The sequence below is a fragment of the Carya illinoinensis genome, chromosome 1 (assembly GCF_018687715.1).
Source record: "Carya illinoinensis cultivar Pawnee chromosome 1, C.illinoinensisPawnee_v1, whole genome shotgun sequence".
NCBI lineage: Eukaryota > Viridiplantae > Streptophyta > Magnoliopsida > Fagales > Juglandaceae > Carya > Carya illinoinensis.
The window spans coordinates 52147288-52168866 of record NC_056752.1 but is presented as its reverse complement, the minus strand read 5'-3'; the positions used below and the strand labels follow the sequence as shown (position 1 = coordinate 52168866).

Genomic DNA, 21579 nt, shown 5'->3' with positions numbered 1-21579 from the left:
GTAATTATTTTAAAATTGTATATATATTTTTGTTAATTAACAGCTTTTTTTAAATTCAAATTATGTTTTACATTATTAGAAAAATTATTTTGAAAAAAATATCAAAATAATGATTTTTTCTCGAACATACTTTTTAACTCATTTGAGATTAAAAATATTTTAATATGTAATACTTAAATAACCTAATTTTTTTATTAAAATTTTTTTAAAGTTATTTAAATATTTTTTTTTTGAAGGCTCTTACCTAATCCCAATCAGATCCAAGTATACTATCTGAGCCTTTTATTTACCGATATATATGATGCTGGTCTTAAACAAAAAAAGCAAAAAGTGCAACTCTGCCTAGATTTTTTTCGTTTTATATATACAATCGTTTTTTTTTTTTTTTTAAACGAGAGCCGAAGAAAAAAAAGTTAAGAAGAGAGGGAGGGAGTCGAGAGAGAGACAGAGAGAGAGAGAGGGGGCCCTTCAAAGAAGCAGCGGCCAGGGGTTGGGGTTTGAAGAAGCAGTAGCTCTCGTCGACAAAAGAAACGGCACTTTCAAGACGCAGCGGCTCTCCTCTCCGGAAAAGAGAAAGAGAAGGCAGAAGAGAGCAAGCTGGAAGGACAAAAAATGGGATGGATCGGTGAGACAATCGACTCTATCAAATCCCTTCAGATCCGCCAGGTCCTCACCCAGGCCGTCAGTCTCGGTTCGCTCCCTTCTTAGCTCTCTCTCTCTCTCTCTCTCTCTCTCTCTCTCTCACACACACACACGCGCGCGCGCGCGCGCACACACACACACGTTGAGTCTTCTATCGAATTTTCTTGATTTTGGTACTGTCTAAGGGGAGAGGGAGAACATGGTTTTATGCGTCTATACTCTGTTTGGGTGCTTAGAAAATGTGTGAATGGTTAAAAAATTGAAGCTTGGGCGTTATATATTTCTTTATTCTCTGTTGTATACGTCCCGTGTATTTGTGATAAGCCTATTTTTATTATCAATAAAATTTTCGTTTATATTTTAAAATATATATCTCACCGTTTATTGTTTTGACGCTTAACAGAAGAAAAACGTATAATTTACTGAGCCTGATGTGATTCTTATGGCCGCGTTGAATTTGGGAATTTCTATTTTCATGGGAAAGACCGAAATAAAATAATCTACACAAAATTTTCTTGAATTTTTTCGCAGCTTGATGCACGTTTTAGTTGTACCTTATAATCTATGCCGAGTTATACCACATTGAATGCCAATTACTAAATTTCTGAAGCAATCCGAATTCCTTTATCAATTAGGCTCTTCAACCATGTAACTTGAAGCTAAATGCCTTTGCTATCGTTACTCCTGGTTTTTAGTTTTTCAAATGTTTTCATTGATAGCCCGACATATGGTAAGTACTCATATTTTGATGTCTTTTAATATTATCTTCATTAGAAGAAGCAGCGCAATCCAAGATATCAACGGTCAAGTATGTTTGTTAATCCAAACGTTAAGGTTTTATGGAATTGGAATGAGTCTTAGAAAGCTCCAGCAAAATGTCGTCCAAGCAAATGTATAGTCATGTTGTCTAAGCAAAATGTATTACACTTGGCACGAAACGGACATAGCTTCCAGGTTATTCTTTCTTTCTATCCAATGTAAGACAGTTCTTCAAATATCAGAAGCCATGAGACCTTGCATTGATAATACTGAGAAGGACGTCTTGTTCTTGAATTGGAAGGGTTGTGATCCAAAATTGTGAGCAAGTTGGTATTTTGCATCTGCTTTGACAATCATATGAAAAACTAATTGAATTGAAGAAGCATTTAAGTGTGATGGTTCCGGCTATTTACTTTTGAAATATAAATCTGTTTGTAAATAATTATTTTCAACGTTGTTTCCTAAATTTTCTCTGTATAATTCCTTTACATAAGTGTCATGCTTTTGTCCCAGGCATGATTGTTACATCTGCACTGATAATATGGAAGGCATTAATGTGCATTACTGGCAGTGAATCCCCTGTTGTTGTTGTCCTTTCTGGAAGCATGGAACCTGGCTTCAAGAGGGTAAGTTAATCTAATGTGTGGATGCATAATAACTTTTTATTGATTTTAAGTGTTGATGATGAGTTTTGGTGCGTCTTGGAAGCAATGGTTGGTTCTTTCTCTAGCCAAGTGTCGTCTCAGGATTATTTTTGTCTACGTTAAAAATGCAATGGCGGACAAAGCAATTACATTTATGCATGTGGTGAATCATATTCTAAACATGTCTCTTCACCTGTTCAATCTGATTCTCACATTGCTTGACAAGCGATAATGTCTTATATGATATGTAGGGAGACATCTTGTTCTTGCACATGAGCAAAGATCCTATTCGTGCTGGGGAGATTGTTGTTTTTAATGTTGATGTAAGTTTCTTTTGAAGTTTTATTCTTTGTTTTGCTCACTTTGGTTCCTTATGATTTTTTCTTTCAGTTGTTAATAGGCTTCTTTTTTGTAAGCACACCAGGTTGGAACAGTTTGCACTCTAATCCCTAGAACTTGTAGCTCAAGCATAACTGCTTCATTTAGAAAGTGAATACTTACAGTATGCATATTAATGGATGAGTTAGGAACCTGACTAGTGAAGTGTTTGATTAGGTGCATAGTATAACCTCTGTATTATTCAGTATATGGCTGTCTTGCATAACAATGGGTGGTAGGTTATGGTTTTATAGAAAACTGGATGCTGGGAATTTCCTAGCAGCAACAGCTTCCAAGCTAGGTTTGCAAGGGTTAATTACTGTAAAAAAAATTCAGAAAAGTATACGTTTGGGGGTTTCAAGCTTTGGGAGAAGGGACATAGTTTGGGTTTAAGGAAGAAAACAGGGAAGAATCTGGTGGCTGTTCTAATCTGTGAACAGCAGTTAGTGAAGAAGCAAAGGATCATACTAGGACATACATGCATTCTGAAGCAAAATACTTGATTCTGAATTATTTGTGAACAATGGCTCCTTTATATAGACCCTACATCTTTGCTTCTAATGGTTTCAACTTCTATTGTTATATAAAAATTAAATGTTTTGTTCGCAACTAAAAAAAATCGACGAATGAGAGGAAATTTCTTTGAGTATTCTCACTTATCAAAAATAAAAATTCTTTGAGCATTCTCTTCCAACCTTACAATATATACAGCAATGGGGCTTGTACATTTCATTTTATATTCCACTTATTTTTTCAGCTGGAAAAATCAATCAAGTAATTTGTAGGCAAGCATAATATTGTGATGGGTTTTAGGACGGAGACTTTTAAGTTGATCCTACATATTGCACTGCTGTAGAAATTATGTAAGGTAGATGTTGTGGAAAAGGAAAAAGGAATGCTTCGCATGAAAGTATCCTGTTAGTAACCTGATTTCTTTTCAATTTTTCATTTCTAGTTTTAATGTTAAAGCAATTGCATTTTGGAAAAAACTAGACCATGAACAGAATTTCAATGAAAATGAAACTAGAACACAAAAATTTAGTGTATCTATGAATTTTCATGGTTGTAGATGTTTACAAACATTTATTTTTGATGTCTTTCATGCATGGATATTTATGTAACTTATTTTTTGAGTGCTTGTTCATGAGATATGATGCTTTCTTGTTCTTTAAATTCTCCTTTCCTCGCCCTTCCTTCTTCGTGCTAATAATTATATATTTCTTGTGTATGTATTTCTTCAGGGTCGTGAGATTCCAATTGTCCATCGTGTTATTAAGGTAAACACATTATGCATGTCTCATACAGCACATTTGATTTTATGGAATACTGGTACCATAATTACTTTGTGGAAGCTATCTGCACTGTGATTATTCTCCCTATTCACGTGTTTTTAAAAAACTCACTTGTTTCCATTATGGTGTACCTTATCAAAGTGTATGACTCAACAATTCTCCCTATTCACATATTAGAATATTATATTACTTCATAAAAAAATGTTAGAAGATTATAATAGTGCATTACAAACTAGCCAATAGAAGTGGTCAATTCAATGCTTATATTTGTCTGCACCTGACCCCATAGAAGTTGATGCTTAAGGGCATGTTATAGTGTGCTTAATTCGACCGAATTTTTTTGACTTGACCGATATTTTGACTCAGCATTCCTGGCATTGGTGTAATTTATAGAATATCCGTTAGTGATACCCATTCTCTACAAATAACGTGAGGATCTTTTGATCTTATAGGAAGTTCCTACCCTAGAATAGTTCTAAAAAGATGCCTTGACAGAATTAGTTTTGGCTTGGGGAGATGTGTTGAATGATGATAGAACATGGGACTATGTTAAGACTACAATTGACAATTTTTTTTGGCATTTAATGCCAAATGCCAGAAAGAACTCTTGGGAGTTAGTTGAAAGAGATATTTTGCATACTTCTGTTATGACTGAGCTTATGCCTTTTCTTCAGGTCCATGAACGGGAAGATACTGGCGAAGTTGATGTCCTTACAAAAGGTGCCAGCTTTTAGAAAATTCAAACACTTTCTTTGGAATCTATCAAGTTACTTTGTATTATCTCCCAGTGTCTTAGACGAGGGTTACTTTGGTAGGAGGTTGTGCATCATTATCTATGGGCTTGTCATAGTGTCAAAACTGTTATTGCCTGCCTTGTGTTTTCTACATATGCTGTATCTGAACATGTTACTTATTGATATTATTATCCTTACTCTATGTTTTTGTAGGTCCTCTGCTGTAACATAATGTTCTTTCTTTGTTATCATTGATTTGTATCAGGAGATAATAATTATGGGGATGACAGGCTTCTGTATGCTCATGGTCAGCTTTGGCTTCAACGACATCACATAATGGGCAGAGCTGTAGGGTATAAACTCTACCAATATCTTCATCTTTAATATTATTTTTAGGCTATGTTTATACCTTATTAGCATGGAGAAGTCCTCATTTTACGCAGCCTTGCCAATAACACTGTTTTGAGCATGGGCCTTTTTTCTGTAATGAACAAGATTTAACTAAATAGAAAGACAGAAGGATGGGTGGAGAAACCTTACAGAACACTTTATTACAACCAATACCACACATGAAAATGAATTTAAAAGAAGAAGAAGAAGAAGAGGAGAATGGAGCCAAAACATTGGTGTGGGCCCATGTTTCTTGGTTGGACAAAGGAGGAACTGCCAAAAAGGAGGTTTTTGATGCACCACATAAGGATTGTAGTACTGTGGCTGAAAGCCACAAAATGTAATGATCTGTTGTATTCGACATTTCAGGATACTCAGTAGAACTTCCCACCCTGTCACCCTCTAGATCCTTTGGAAGGAAGCAAGAATTGATTGCTTCTGGAAAAAGATAGGATGTAGGGCGGGTAATTTCCAATTAAAAGGGGGAGTAAAATGGAGGAGGCAGCTGTGAGGGGCAGCAGGTGGTGACGCTAGTGCTCCAGTGATAACTCGCTGGAAAAGGCTGTTTTGGAAGTTTTTTTTTTTTAATGGTAAACAAGATTTTATTGGTCATGAGATAAGCAAGAGCGTACATGGGACATATACAAGAGCAACGCTTAGGTGTGATATTCTAGTGTTTTGGAAGATTGGAGGTCCGGAATTCTGAGGGTAGGGCAAATGTTGGCTGGAAGTGGGTGGATCATGTTAGATCTAGCCTCCAAAGACCAGAACAAAAAATAGAAAAAGAACTCAGGAAAAAAAAAACAGAAAAAGATGCAGAAGATAAGGGAGGGGGGAGAGGTAGAGGAATTAGCAGTAGGGAGGTATAGTTTGGTGAGAGGTTATTTATCAAAAAAAAAAAAAAAAAAAGAAGTTTGGTGAGAGGGCTTCTCCCTTTCTTCTGGCAGTTTTTGAATTGGAGGTGCTGATTGGGGAGGTTAACGAGAGAGGTTCACAGGAAGAAGGGGTTTCATTTAAAGATAAAAACGATTTTTCCAAGAACTCCTGTCTTAGACTACACAAATATCGTCTCTCACCTTCTGCTGTGCGTGGACCCATCATAACATGCACATATATTTTACACTCTTGTGACACTTATACATGCACCAGAAGGGATATATTTTCATCTCTTGTATACATCCTGTGTACTTGGGCTATGCCTATTTACTTGGAATAAAATTTTCTTATTAACTATAAAAATATATATATTTATTAACTATCAAAAAATATATGTATATATATATTTTCAGGGCACTTTAGATGTCTCATGGTTCTGAAATTATCATTTAGTTTTATTATTTGCTTTCTTTTTTTCCTCTTTGGAGGCAAAATCATCATCAATAGAACATGCAAGGGCATGATTGCATCCTTCGAATGGTGTAGGAGATGGATTTGTCACCACATCTGGTGGTAAATGCCAAGACATCATTGTTTGATTAATTTTTTCACGATAATTGCACTTTAGGATAATGAATTTATTGCAAGAAATGTAACCCTTAGGGGGTTGGCTCGAGTGGTAAAGGCCTTGGGCTTGGGGGTATGCGCCCCCTGGTTATAAGATTCAAATCCCCTTGGTGCAAACAATCTTTAGGGGCTATCAGACTGAGAGATTTTTCCCTTGAATTACCTGATGTGCACTTGTGGAAAATTCCTTGCCAAGAGCCTGTGCAAACCCGGGATTAGTGGGGATGCTATTCCTGGACACCCAATGCTGCTGATTAAAAGAAAAAAAATTATTGCAAGAAATGTGAAGACTCGTAAAATATATCGAAAGCCCCATGCACAGTATACTATGAACCTTCTGGTGCCGTTTCTATCAACAACTATTTTGCAATGCTGGACGAGCAAGTTACTTATTGGTTGGTAATGTCCGAGGTTTTGTGAGGATGTACAATATCCTGAAGTCTTGAAACAAAATCTAGAGTATGATGAGCATTAGGGATTGCCACCAGTTCTCATCCATTCATCTAACAAACATAGCATATTAAACGGGTGAAGAAATAAAAAAACAGCACCTTTTTTTCCTTGAAATAAAAAAATAGATCTCTGGGTGGCTTACATTTTCATTTTCATTTCTGTTGCTGGCAGGTTCCTGCCTTATGTTGGCTGGGTAACAATTATCATGACTGAAAAGCCAATCATCAAGGTTTGATCATGAAACCCTAATTGCTTAGGTTTTGTAACTTTCCACGTATGTTTGACAAAAGGTGTAGACTATTTTCCCTCTTTTAGGCGAGCATCTAATCAGATTTTGTTGGTAACTTTTTGTTCATAGTGGCATTTTTTGAGTTTAATCTCAGAATCGCAAAACCGACACTATTCGAAGTATTGCTTCTTTTACTTATAGTGTCGGAATTGGTTAAACTTGTAAGGGAAGTAACATGTGCCATTTCGCTCTTGCAGTATATTCTTATTGGTGCATTGGGGTTGCTCGTTATAACATCAAAAGATTGAAGATTGAAGCAAACTTAGTTATTGGTGATCTGCCATAGAAACTGAAACTGTTAAAAGCAGCTGCCTACCATCTTCTTGAATGTATTGAATCAGAATAGATGGCTTGTTTTTTGCTTTTTATCTAAATGAACGTTGCACTTCTGTTTATTCTTAGTTGACCAATGCGCTTTCTAATCTGGTAAACACCTTTTTTGGGAACTGATAGTGATACCTTTCATAACTTTTTGTTCATGGTGGCATCTAACTCTCCACACCTCACAAAAGTCATTCCACCTTTTATTCCCACCTAACTTTTCAGTTTAAGAATTGTCATAAAAAACGACACGAATATTCTTCTCACCCCAAAAAAAAAAAAAAAAAAAAAAAAAAAAAAAAAGAAAAGAAAAAAAAGGAGAAAACATCAACGCATTGATGGTCATTGCTTCAGATTACAACGATCCCGATATCTCACAAGTCGAAAAAAAGGAACTGGGAAAGAATATAGAAATCGCCAATAAATATTGGATATTGGTTTTTTATTTTTTATCATTCCAATTTATTTTATTAAACATTATTGTTGTCTTCAAGGAATTGGTTATATTTTTGGTAGTTGAAGAAATGTACTCGAGGCGAAACGCGAAACGCTACGTTGCTGAATAAACACGGCACTTATGTCATTCGAGTCATGATTGGCCGCCGATCATCGATGATCGTAGGGCATATTCTCTTTTTATTTTGTTTTTTAATATATTTATTATTTAAATATTTTTAAAAGAGAAAAATATTTATCAATACATTAAAAATTACTTTCTTAATTATTAACTAATACGTATAAATACATGAACGGTTAAAATAAAGAAGTAAATCCAGGGCATAGTAGCATTTTCCATTTAATTCTCAGCGTGGGCAGAAACAACTGCATTTTATGTCTTTGTAGATTGTGAAATATGTAATGCAATCACGTACATCAAGTAATTAGGTGGAAATTACTTTATAAACCTAAAGCAGAGACCTACCAAACAATATGGTCCTGACTCGGTCCTACATGGTAATTGGTCGTGCAATGCATTATCTGTAGCCATGCGAAATTAACAACTCCTGACCATTTACAACAAAGTATAGCCTGAAGTCTGGAGAGAAACTTCTCTGCAGAAGACATCTATAACAGTCCTTCCTCTTTAACCAGAAAATCTATCGGGTCTATCTTGAATTGTATTATTCATTTTTGTTTTCTTTCCTTCTTAAACCATTTTTATCCGATCCTCTATAATTTGGTTCCCTGATTTTCTAGCTTTGAGCAAATTAAAAGCAGCATGGCTGAAGCGGTAATTTCAATCTTTGTCGGTCCTATTGTCACGTCCTGTCTAGAGAAGTTGTCTTCTTTTCTCACGGAGAAGTATTTCGAACTCTATGGTGTCGAACAAGAGATAGAAAATCTGGAAAGGTTACTAAGAAAAATTCAAGCCTCGGTTAAAGATGTGGAAGAAAATCCACGGGGTTCTTTGATTTCTAACTCGATGAGGGTTTGGCTTGAAGATGTACGCGAAGCGGCTTATGATGCACAAAATTTGTTGAACTCTTGGACGACAGAATATAACCTGCAGCTGGTGGAGAAGCAGGTAAATAAACTCCGTCCTTCTTTTTTTATTGCACATAAGTTATATAACTTACGTGTATCGGGTGAGCTAAAAGAAATTGTGGCAAAGCTAGATAAGATTTACAAAGAGAAAAACGAGTGCCATCCTGCTGGAGGGGTGGATGTCCGGCGGGAAACTGGTTCTCTTCTAAACAATTTAGTTGTTGGTAGGGAGAAAGAAAAAGAGGACATGGTAAAATTGTTGGTACCTGATACTGGAGAAACCAGTGCAGGGGAAAACATGGCTGTCATTCCCATTGTAGGAATGGGTGGTGTGGGTAAAACTACTCTTGCTCGACTTGTCTTCGCAGACGACAGGATATCTAGATATTTCAAAATTAAGATTTGGGTTTATGTCGGGGATAATTTTGACTTAAACCAAATTTTGAAAGCGATTGTACTATCCCAGAGTAACGATCAAGAGGTCGATTTTGTCAACTTGGAGCTACTACAAACCCGAGTTGTAAATATCTTGGCTCGTAAGAAATTTTTACTAGTTCTAGATGATATCTGGATTGATGTTTATCCAGAATGGCAGAAACTGGAAAACGTCTTAATTCGAGGGGGCAGGGGAAGTAGGGTTCTGGTAACTAGCCGACTCTCAACTGTTTCCAGGGTCATGGGTGCAAAAGCCCCCTATGATCTACCATGTTTCGATGATGATGAATCTTGGTCATTGTTTGAAAAGGTTGTATTTCAAGAAGGTAGTTCGACGGCCGATGCACGTGAAGAATTAGAAGCATATGGTAAAGAGATTGTAAGAAAGTGCAAAGGTTTACCTTTGGCAGTCCAACATATAGGAGGTCTTCTACGTGGAAATGTTGATGTTCAAGAATGGAGCAGGATCGTGAAGGAACTAGACGAAGAATCAAACTCCAAATCTAAAAGCGACATTATTCTGTCTGTTCTTAGATTGTCTTTTGATCGTCTATCTTCCAATCTGAAGCGGTGCTTCGAATACTGTTCCCTATTTCCCAAGGCTTACGTATTTGATAAGAATGACCTGATCAAATTATGGATGGCGGAAGGCTTCATTGAGAGTAATGACATCGACAGAACAGAGGAAATAGGAAGCAGAGACTTTGATGATTTGCTAAACAGGTTCTTCTTTGAATGCTCAAGTGAAGATAAGACAAAATTTAGGATGCATGATCTTATTCAGGACTTGGCAATAGAAGTCTCCAAACCCCTATGTTTCCAAGTGAAGGATAAGAAACTAACAAGTCGTGTGCCTAAACATGTCTCTGTTTTTTGTAAAGACGCCGAGCAACCTGCTTTGGAGATAATTGAAAGATGGAAGAATCTACGTACGCTTCTATTTCCAGTTGAACACCTGAATGTTGAAAAAAGCCTAGAGCGAAGCTCAGTTTGCTCAAGGTGTTCGCTCGGATGTGGCTAGAGCGAAGCAGATTGTTCGCTCGGATGAGCCTAGAGCGAAGCTCAGTTTGCTCAAGGTGTACATGAGTGCGGACTCATGGACTCGAGCAAAAGAAGAATCCTAGAGAGTTGAGATTGTGCAATTAAGCACTGGTAAATCTCCTCTGAGGAAAATCCCTTGCAAGCTCCGTGGATGTAGACGATGCTGATGCATTTGAAGATGCATTTGGAGAGGCATCTGGATATCCATTTGAAGACGTACCTGCAGATGCATTTGATAGCGGATCTCTCATGGCTGACAAGCATTCCAATGAAGGAGTGCAATCATTTGAAGAATGAATCAGTTTGCAAGCAGCCTGATATGGCACACTTGGGTGGAGGGGGTGATTGTTGAAATCAAACCAAGTGTGCACCGTTTTCAATCTTGGATTGTTAGGCACCGAAATTCTCACCCACCCACTCACCATTCTAGACTCACTTGGTCAAGAATGGTGGCAATTTGTCCCCCATGGTTCTCCTATAAAAGGAGATGAATTGTGAAGAGAAAATCATCCTCACTGCGGTGAGTGATCAGGCAGAGGGTAGAGGGCGAAAATGGTTCTGGAAAACCCAGAACGGAGGCCATTTGAGAGAGATAGAGAGATGTTGTGAGTGTTTGTAAAATTGTACAAACATATTGAAAAATCGAATTTCCGCTTCAGTGGACGTAGGCAATTGCCGAACCACTTAAATATTGTCTCTATCTATTGTGAGTGTGATTTCTGGGCGGCCGGAGGCGCAACAAATTTCAACATCTAAGTTTAACAAATCAGCAAGAATTTGGTTGTAACTATTCAAATGTTCAGACATAGAAATACCTTCACGAAATTGGAATCTGAAGAGCTTCTTTTTCAAGTGCAAATGGCTCTCAATGCTCTTCTTCATGAACTTATCCTCCAATTTCTGCCAAAGTACCTTAGCATTTGTCTCTCTCATGACAAAATACTTTTGTTCTTTGGTAAGGCATAATCGGATTGTACTACAAGCTTGAGTATTAAGCTTTACTTTTGTTAAATTCCTTGCCCGATACATATGAGCATCTAATTACTACTCTATTGTATGGGAAGGAAAGTATTAGTTTTGACGATGTATCTAGCTCTTTAATTAGCAATGAGTACCGGAGAAAAGATAAACAGGTACACCAAGATACATCAAGTGAAGCGCTAACAGCAAGGGGGAGACCACAGTCAAGGTATCCCGGAAGGAGGAAAGGTTTTCATTCAAAAACCCGAGCCACATCACGTGGTTCATCAGTCGGCAGAAAACTCGCCAGAGACGAGTGTTCCTTTTGTCACAACAAAGGACACTGGAAGAAGGATTGTCCAAATCGGAAGGGACAACAACAGAATCAACCCAACACAGCCAATGTCGTGGACAGAGATGACGAGTCAGATTTTGCCTTGGCAAGTTCATCATCCATCTGTCGTTCCGATGAATGGATTATGGATTGTTGTGGCACCGGCCTATCCGAAAATCACACAAAATAATTTTTAAAGTGGTTCAGCAAATTGCCTATATCCACTGGAGCCTCTTTTATAGAATTTGTACGATATTTACAAATCACTCTACAAATTTCTATCTCTCTCTCACGTCCCTCTTTCTCTCTATTTTTCTTCTCACCCACTGCATCTTCTGAAGATCAGAACTCTCCTATTTATAGGAGAAGTTCTCTTCAGCAATTCTTGCTGATCAGTTTCGATGCAGCAGTTTGCTGCTGAAATTATGGGATCGGTGCCTAATAGAAACAAAAGCACCGAACGGTGCATGTGCGTTCGGTGCAGCAGGCATTAATGCAGGGTGTGTGGTGGAAATTCATGTCGATGGCTGATGAACTTCCAGGAGAGCCAAACGTGGAAGTTACACCATAGTTTTCAGCAAGGTTATTTTCGACATAGGCCGAAGCGAAATGCTTAGAATTGGTTTATTCTGAGTGGATATGCTTTTATGGTGAAGCATGATAGCGGGAGCTATGAAGATCTTCATTGAGGTGGAGATTGTTGCTATTGTTGCCCAATAGCATTTGGCGTTGGAAGGTCACGAAGGATTAATTGGTCTTGGCTCGTGGTAATTGTCGTGTGAATTAGATGAGAAAGTAAAAGGAACCCAGTTTTACTTTTCTAAAGAAATCTCCCTAGACCACGACATGAAGTACATGTGTGAGAGATGGGAACAAAACGTCAGATGTTCCAAGGATATCTACACCTAAAGAACTGCCAAGACGATCAGACCTCCATGGTGGTTACTACCTTAAAATGTATCCTGCTGAATGAAGGTAGTGAACTACGGTATGAAGAAAAATCTTGCAAGAATGGAGATTATGCAAGTCGGAGACTGCACACAAGATGGACACATGCGACTGAAGATAGCAGCAGGATGAAGGGTCAGTCACCCAGATCAGAGATGAGACCTCAGCAATAGGTTCTCTGATATGTGTCAAGGTCTCTGCGAGACCATTGATTCCCAGTGCAGTGGGAGATGTGTTGCCCTATGTAGATGTGTTGATTAAGGGCATTGTACGTGATGAACTAAAGTTATGCATCACTTTAGTTAGTCTTCTAAGTTGAAGACATGAGCTGTAAAATTGTATAAGGGATCATACTGGAGATAGAGCTCGGCATGTTGAGAACCAGTCTCCAAGTTGGAGATTGGTGTGATCTGCTGTCACCCATGCGCCACCACGCGCATCGGAGGAAGAAGACGACTGAGCGACAAGCGCCCACGCGCCCCCACGCGCCCCGAAGGTTGAAGACTCGTGACAAACACGCGCCTCACGCGCCCTACAAAGGTTCGGCGCGTGTAATCCACGCGCCCCACTCTCCCCACGCGCAGAAGGTACTGTAGCGCATGTAACACACGCGCCTAGTCGCTGCCCACGCGCCAGACAGATCAGAACCGTCCGTTTTTCAGATCCAATTTCGGCTTGATCTAAGCCATTCGGAGTCTGATTTCAACAATCAAATAGTGCTTTCCTACTATTTGGATCATTCCGGACTCATCCGTACGGTTAGAATTTTGAGTCTAAAATTTCTAAATTCAAATGGAAAGATCTGGAAGAGATAGGAGTTCTGATAATGCCAGTAGCTCCGGGCGTCGGTCCACTGTGTCAAATGCCAAGTTTGAAGTTGAGAAGTTCGATGGAACAATCAATTTTGGCATGTGGCAGTGTGAAGTCATGGACGTGTTGATCCAACAAGAGTTGGATATTGCGTTGGGAGGAAAGCCAGATGATATGACTGATCAAGATTGGAAGAAACTTAATACTCAAGCTTGTAGTACAATCCGATTATGCCTTACCAAAGAACAAAAGTATTTTGTCATGAGAGAGACAAATGCTAAGGTACTTTGGCAGAAATTGGAGGATAAGTTCATGAAGAAGAGCATTGAGAGCCGGTTGCACTTGAAGAAGAAGCTCTTCAGATTCCAATTTCGTGAAGGTATTTCTATGTCTGAACATCTGAATAGTTACAACCAAATTCTTGCTGATTTGTTAAACTTAGATGTTGAAATTGAAGATGAAGATAAAGCTTTACTTTTGTTAAATTCCTTACCCGATACATATGAGCATTTAATTACTACTCTACTGTATGGGAAGGAAAGTATTAGTTTTGATGATGTATCTAGTTCTTTAATTAGCAATGAGTACCGAAAAAAGGATAAGCAGGTACATCAAGATACATCAAGTGAAACTTTAACAGCAAGAGGGAGACCACAGTCAAGGTATCCCAGAAAGAAGAACGGTTTTCATTCGAAAACCCGAGCCACATCACGTGGTTCATCAGTCGGAAGAAAGCTCGCCAGAGACGAGTGTTCCTTTTGTCACAACAAAGGACACTGGAAGAAGGATTGTCCCAAGCTAAAGGGACAACAGCAGAATCAACCCACCACAGCCAATGTCGTGGACAGAGATGATGATTCAGATTTTTCCTTGATAAGCTCATCATCCATTTGTCATTCCGATGAATGGATTATGGATTCCGGATGTACCTATCATATGTGTCCCAATCGGGACTGGTTTACTGACTTCACAAAGATTGAGGGTGGAGCAGTACTTATGGGCAATGACAGTGCCTGTAAGACACAGGGAATAGGTAGCATTCGGTTGAAGCTGCACGATGGCAGCATCAAGACTCTAACAGAAGTTCGGTATGTTCCGGACTTGCGGAAGAATCTCATCTCACTGGGATCTCTGGATTCGAAGGGATTCAGAATCGTCATTGAAGACGGAACTCTCAAAGTACTAATGGGAGTTCAGGTGGCAATGAAGGGCTTGAGTGAGGAAACTTGTACTTCTTGCAAGGAAGTACTGTTGCTGGAAGAGCTTCCACAGGCTATGAGAAGCTAGATGAGACTGATGATGACACCACCAGTCTTTGGCATATGCGTATGGGACACGCAGGAGAAAAAGCTTTGCAGACACTGGTGAAGCAAGGCTTACTCAAAGGTGCCAAGATTGGTAAACTGTCTTTCTGTGAGCACTGTGTATTGGGGAAGCAGAGGTGGATCAAGTTTGGAACCGCAGTACACAATACACAGAAAATTCTTGACTATGTGCACTCCGATGTTTGGGGACCTACCCAAAATGCATCTTTGGGAGGTAAACATTGGTTTGTAACTTTTGTTGATGATTATTCTCATCGTGTGTGGGTGTATATGATGAAGAATAAAGATGAAGTGCTGAAGATCTTCCTTGATTGGAAGAAAATGGTTGAGACTCAGACCGGCAGGAAGATCAAGCGGCTCAGATATGATAATGGAGGTGAGTACACTTCAGACCCCTTCATGGAAGTATGCCGGAGAGAGGGAATTGTCAGACACTTCGCAGAACGATGTGGCAGAACGAATGAATCGTACTTTATTAGAGAAAGTGCGATGTATGTTACTGAATGCTGGACTTAGTAAGAAATTTTGGGCTGAAGCTGTGACATATGCTTGCCACCTCATCAACCGACTACCCGCAGCTGCCAATGATGGGAAGACACCCATTGAAATGTGGAGAGGTAAACATGCTACTGATTATGACTTTTTACACATTTTCGGATGTCCTGCTTACTATCATGCTAAAGAAAGTAAGCTTGATCCTAGAGCCAAGAAAGCAAAATTCTTGGGCTTTAGTACCGGTGTAAAAGGGTATAGACTCTGGTGCATAGAGTCCAAAAAGGTAATCATCAGTAGAGATGTTACATTCAACGAATCTGAGATGCTTAAGTCACATAAGTATAAAGATTCCAGTGAAGGCAGCAGTGATGGCGAAACATCAGATGATTCGCAGAATGTGGAGTTTATTACTTCAAAGAAGCATGGACAAGATGAGACTGATAATCCAGTCACAGTACCTCCATGTCAACCCGAATCAATAGCAACCAACAGACCGAGACGAGAGAAACGTGTACCAACACGTTATGCAGACTATGTGACATATGCATTACCAGCTGAAGGGGGTGAGATCCCAACCACTTACAGAGAAGCCGTACAGTCCAGTGAACAAGTTGAATGGACAAAGGCGATGAATGAAGAGATGCATTCTCTTCACCAGAACCAGACTTGGAAGCTTGTGCCGCTTCCAAAAGGAAAGAAGATAATTGGCTGTAAGTGGATCTTCAATCAGAAAGATGATCAAGCTGCTAAAAATGGAGTGCGATACAAAGCTAGGTTGGTAGCCAAGGGCTACGCTCAGACAGAGGGAATTGACTACAGTGACGTATTCTCTCCGGTTGTGAAGCATTCATCCATTCGGATATTGCTAGCTTTGGTTGCACAATATGATCTGGAGTTAGCACAGCTTGATGTAAAGACAGCTTTCTTACATGGTGATCTGGAAGAGGAGATTTATCTGTCTCAACCAGAAGGATTCAAAGAAGCTGGCAAAAAAAACTGGGTATGCAGTCTGAAGAAGTCTCTCTATGGCTTGAAAGTTGAAGCAGTCACCTCGGCAATGGTATAAGCGGTTTGACCGCTTTATGATGGATCTGAAATACACTCGTTGCCAATACAATCATTGTGTATATTTCAGAAAACTTGCAGATGGATCTTTCATTTATTTGCTTTTATATGTAGATGATATGTTAATTGCATGTAAAAGTAAGGGGGAGATAGACCGCTTAAAAACTCAGTTAAGTAATGAGTTTGAAATGAAAGATCTGGGAGAAGCACGAAGAATATTGGGGATGGAGATCAGCAGAGATAGGGTGAAAGGTACAGTTCACCTCACTCAGAAGCAGTATCTGAAAAGAATACTGCAACGATTCAACATCGACTCGAAGACGAAGCCGGTGAGTACTCCTATGGCCCCATATTTCAAGCTCAGTGCATTACAGTCTCCTAAAACCGATGAAGAACGGGACTACATGAGGAATGTCCCATATGCAAGTGTTGTTGGAAGCTTAATGTATGCCATGGTGTGTACACGACCTGATATCTCCCAGGCCGTTAGCTTAGTTAGTCGCTATATGCATAATCCTGGAAAGGTTCATTGGCATGCAGCTAAGTGGATTCTACGGTATATTGCTGGGACCGTAGATGTTGGTTTAAGGTTTGAGAAGAGTGAAGATAGTCTAGTAACTGGATATGTTGACTCAGACTATGCAGGTGATCTTGATAAACGCCGATCGACAACTGGTTATGTATTCACTATGGCTGAAGGACCAGTTAGTTGGCGATCAACTTTGCAGTCGACAATTGCACTATCATCAACTGAGGCTGAATACATGGCTGTAACAAAAGCCGTGAAAGAAGCCATTTGGTTACAGGGACTGGTAACAGATTTGGGCTTTGAGCAGCAAGAGGTTACCGTTTACTGTGACAGTCAAAGTGCAATCCATTTGGCCAAGAATCAAGTATACCACTCTCGAACAAAGCATATAGATGTCCGTTTCCACTTCGTACGTGAGATATTGGAAGAAGATGACATCAAACTTCAGAAGATTGGCACTGAAGATAATCCAGCAGATATGTTGACGAAGGTCGTCACAGGAATCAAGTTCCAACACTGTTTGGACTTGATCAGTATTGTACACTGCTGAGCACTCTCGGGTGCAATGGAGCATATTCGATAGCAGAAGTCTCTCATGTCAAAGAAAGAGGTGCATTCATTTGAAGAATGAATCAATTTGCAAGCAGCCTAGTATGGCACACTTGGGTGGAGGGGGTGATTGTTGAAAAAAGCCACCTGCAGTGTGAAGCTCTTGGCGTATTAGGCGCCCCCCCCCCCCCCCCCCACATGCTGCAATTTGCCTGCTGCACCGAACGCACATGCACCGTTCGGTGCTTTTGTTTCTATTAGGCACCGATCCCATAATTTCAGCAGCAAACTGCTGCATCGAAACTGATCAGCAAGAATTGCTGAAGAGAACTTCTCCTATAAATAGGAGAGTTCTGATCTTCAGAAGATGCAGTGGAGTGAGGAAAGGAAGAGGGACGTGAGAGAGAGAAATAGAATTTGTAGATTTTCTGAAAATTTTGTACAAATTCTATAAAAGAGGCTCCAGTGGACGTAAGCAATTTGCTGAACCACTTTAAAATTGTTTTGTGTGATTTTCGGACAGGTTAGAGGCTCAACACTGAAAACTTTCGACCAGGTCCCTAGCAAAATATCGAGTTCACTGAGATATTTGCGAGTTCTTGACCTCAGTTCAAGTACAATTGTGGCATTGCCAAAATCAATTGACAATTTGAAGGAGTTGCGCTACCTTGACCTTTCAAAAACTGATATTAGAGAGCTTCCAGATTCGATATGCAAACTCATCAATTTGCAGACACTGAAACTCTTAGGTTGCCCTTGGCTTTACCAATTGCCCAACAAGCTTGGAGCTCTAGTTAACCTGAGGCATCTGGAGCTGGACAAAATGTTCTGGAACAAGATCTCCATATTTCCACCAAAAATGGGGCAATTGACCAGTTTGCACAATTTGCACTCCTTTGAGGTTGGCCGCAATCCTGGACATGGAATCGAGGAATTGAAGAACATGGTGTATCTTACAGGAACACTGCGCATCACAAAGCTTGAGAATGCAGTGAATCCAAGAGAGGCTAACTTGAAAGAAAAAAAAATGGTTCAGAAGGTGGAATATATGTGGAGCAAGGGATCAAATGTAGATGAAACAGGGGACAGAGACGCACTTCTTGAAGACCTGCAACCTCACTTAAATGTCAAAGAGCTTGTAATTTGTCACTATAGGGGCAATGAATTTCCAACTTGGATGAGAAATGGGCTACTTAGGAAGTTGGTTTCTATTTCCTTAAGTCATTGCACAAGAACGAAAATCCTTTCTCTCGACAAGCTACCCAAACTTAAAGAACTCCACCTTAAGAATATGCAGGAGTTGGAAGATTGGTCCGAGGAGCGTTATCCATCCCTCCAAAGGCTTAAAATCATTAGCTGTCCCAAGCTTAGAAAGTTGCCTTGTTTGTTCCGTAAGCTAGACGTTCTAGAGATAAAAAAATGTGAATCATTGGATGCTATTCCATTAGCCCAGCTGGAAGATATTACACTTGTGGACAATCTTGTTCTACATCAATTGCCCGAAGAAGATATACCAATCAGAATTCAATATGAAGGTGGCGAAGAAGTAAGTGACACACTGGCCTCTTCAACCTTTTGCCGTTACGTTAAAATTGTCAATTGTCCTGAGTTGTGTAAGCTGCCAACGGAACTCTATCCACAGAGATTGGAGATAAGTGGGTGCAAGTCATTGACTGACCTCTCAGATGAACAGCACGCAGTACGGCTTGAGCATATAGCATTGGATGACGAAACATTGTTGGGAATGATACCTAGCACCAGCAGTTTAATCTCCTTGGTCATTTCAAACATCTCAAACATGAGCTCTCTTCCCAAATTACCCAGTCTTCCAGGCCTCAAGGCACTCTACATCCGTGACTGCGAGGATCTGGAATGTCTATTCAATCAAGAAAACACTTTGTCCCATAGTTTCACCTCTCTCAAACTGCTGTCCATTCGGAATTGTCCCAAGCTTGAAGCGTTGCCTGCTGAAGGGCTCCCCGATACTCTTGGACTTTTGAGTATCGCCTCGTGTGCAAGGCTCAAGTCATTTGGCCCAAAGGACGCACTTAAGAATCTGACATCTCTCCATGATCTTTACGTGGAGGACTGCCCTAAGCTCCCGGCCTTCTCAGAGGACGGTCTTTCACCTTCACTCCTTCATTTGTGTATTCAAGGATGCCCACTACTTACAGAGCAGTGTCGAAAAGATGCAGACCTCATGCTGAAGAACATCCCAGATCTGGAATTCGATATGGCACCCACAGAAATTTCACACTCCTCGTCATCTTCATGGTGGACAAAATTGTGCTGTAAAATATAAAAAAATGTGAGAAGTGCTACAAAATTGTGCATTAGTATGTATTTTTCTTTTCATTTTTTATGTTATATAGTTAGTTCCTAAGATTATACAATCCTATCCTGATTATGGTTAGATCCTAAGATTATCATTCTTGTTAATTTTTCAGCGTTGGAGGTGAACAACAGGAGTGGTAAATGAAAGAAGAAAGTTCATTCCTTGGTAGATCTCAATCGAATTTTTCAGGTTAGTTCCTAGACCTGGAAGGATGTATGTCAAGGAGTGTTCCAAACGAGTCTGTTATGTAATTTTAACATATGTAGGCGGTAAATTTTTTTTTTTTTTTATTTATCAGAAATACATGTATAGGCGGTAGAAAAATTATATACTTTTGGCGTGACATATTCCTCTGGTTGAAGTATGCTCTGTTAAGTTGGTTTTCCATCGAAGGGAAATTCTATAATAGATAAGTCTAAATAGTTGCATTTCATTGATTGATTTTGTTGGGTTTTTCCACTTTTATTTCAAGTGGTGTTGTGTGTTTTGTGTGACAGCTGCTCTGCTGGTCTTAGCAGGATCTTTATTAATTCAGAGTTCAATCAAAGGATTGGTTGATTGGGAACTGCTGTGACTTTTGAAGATTGAAAATGAATCTATGATGATCTTCCGTCTGTGACAGTTTATGATCCTTAACTTCTGACATGGAGCGATTGGAGGAAAGGAAGAATTGAATATTCTAAGAGTTTCTGGTTTATCGAATGGAGCTCGACTTTCTTAGACTGTCCGTAGAATGCTCACATCTGGTTTTCGGACGAGTCTAATGGGAGAAGAGTCGCCTGACACGTTGACTGGCTCTCTCTTTTGGATTACTTGAATAATTGTAATAAGAGTTGAATTGCTGTTGTCGACCATATCTTAGTGTGCTTCCTATGTATACCATTGTTGAGCTTCATTGGGCCCTTTCAGTGAAATCTATTGCCCGTCCAACATATCCAGCAGCAGAGCGCCTGGATGCCATTAAATCATGCATGTGTATATGAATGAGGTCGGTCAAATGTGTGCAAGCCATTGTGCGTTCGGTTTGTTTTCACTCCTTCCAAATGATGCAATTTTTCTTTCATGAAGGAAGGTCTCTACATGTATTCCTAAACATTTGTTCTGTAGTACGTGTAGTTAGCATACCGATTGCCACCAACCAATACCTCAAAAGTTTATGCTCAACTGAATCAAAAAATGATGGGGAATTCGAGTCCTTCGGCATCTAACAGCTCTCCACACCTGACAAAAGTCATTCCACCTTTTCTTCCTACCCATCCTTTTACGTTTGCGACAATGGATCCTATGAACTTAGAGTGTGCTAATATTAAAATTTTCACTCTGGTTTTTAAGCATTGTCATTCAAAACAACACGAATATCCATTCTTGTTAGTGAAATATGCCATAATAAAATAAAAAATTACAATGTAATAAATTAGCTTGGACTGAGTTGTGGAAATCTTGTTCTCTTTAAGGAGATTCAAGCCTTATGCGGTATGTAAAGTTTCAATTGAACTGTTGTAGCAGACCTTTTCTTGATTTGTTTCTTCCAGAATACAACAACTAAACTGATCGTCGTATAGTTCGAATCAACTCTATAAAAATAATTGAGTCTGAAGCTCCTCTTAAAATAACACATTTCTTTTATCTGAAAATTTTTCAATTATTTTATTCTTTATAAAAACTCTAACTTCATGTACGATAATGGACTAAAAGATAGCTTTTAACTTTTTTCTCTCTATCTTTCATAAGCCCCACTGATATTTTTTATACAGTTATTTTTGTGTACTCTCTGTGCATTCTATTAATATGATTATCTGTATTAATTTTTTTAAATATACAACCAATTATATTATTAGAGACTTGGAGTGCATAAAAGAGTGT

The 21579-nt window shown here is 39.2% G+C and overlaps 2 protein-coding genes across 2 annotated transcripts; both read left to right on the top strand.

Moving 5' to 3' along the window:
* Positions 1-386: 386 nt before the first annotated feature.
* On the top strand, positions 387-7479 carry LOC122283537 (signal peptidase complex catalytic subunit SEC11A). The gene is made up of 8 exons (XM_043095227.1): positions 387-691; positions 1915-2027; positions 2297-2368; positions 3665-3700; positions 4390-4435; positions 4715-4802; positions 6967-7024; positions 7282-7479. The coding sequence occupies exons 1-8, from the start codon at positions 613-615 to the stop codon at positions 7330-7332; spliced, it is 543 nt and encodes a 180-aa protein (XP_042951161.1). The 5' UTR covers positions 387-612; the 3' UTR covers positions 7333-7479.
* Positions 7480-8276: 797 nt separating this feature from the next.
* Positions 8277-20854, top strand: LOC122300979 (putative disease resistance protein RGA4). Its single transcript, XM_043112025.1, has 4 exons — positions 8277-10340; positions 17878-19689; positions 19829-19905; positions 20235-20854. Exons 1-2 carry the CDS (start codon positions 8625-8627, stop codon positions 19681-19683), a joined length of 3522 nt encoding a protein of 1173 aa, XP_042967959.1. The 5' UTR covers positions 8277-8624; the 3' UTR covers positions 19684-19689; positions 19829-19905; positions 20235-20854.
* The last annotated feature ends 725 nt before the right edge of the window (positions 20855-21579 follow it).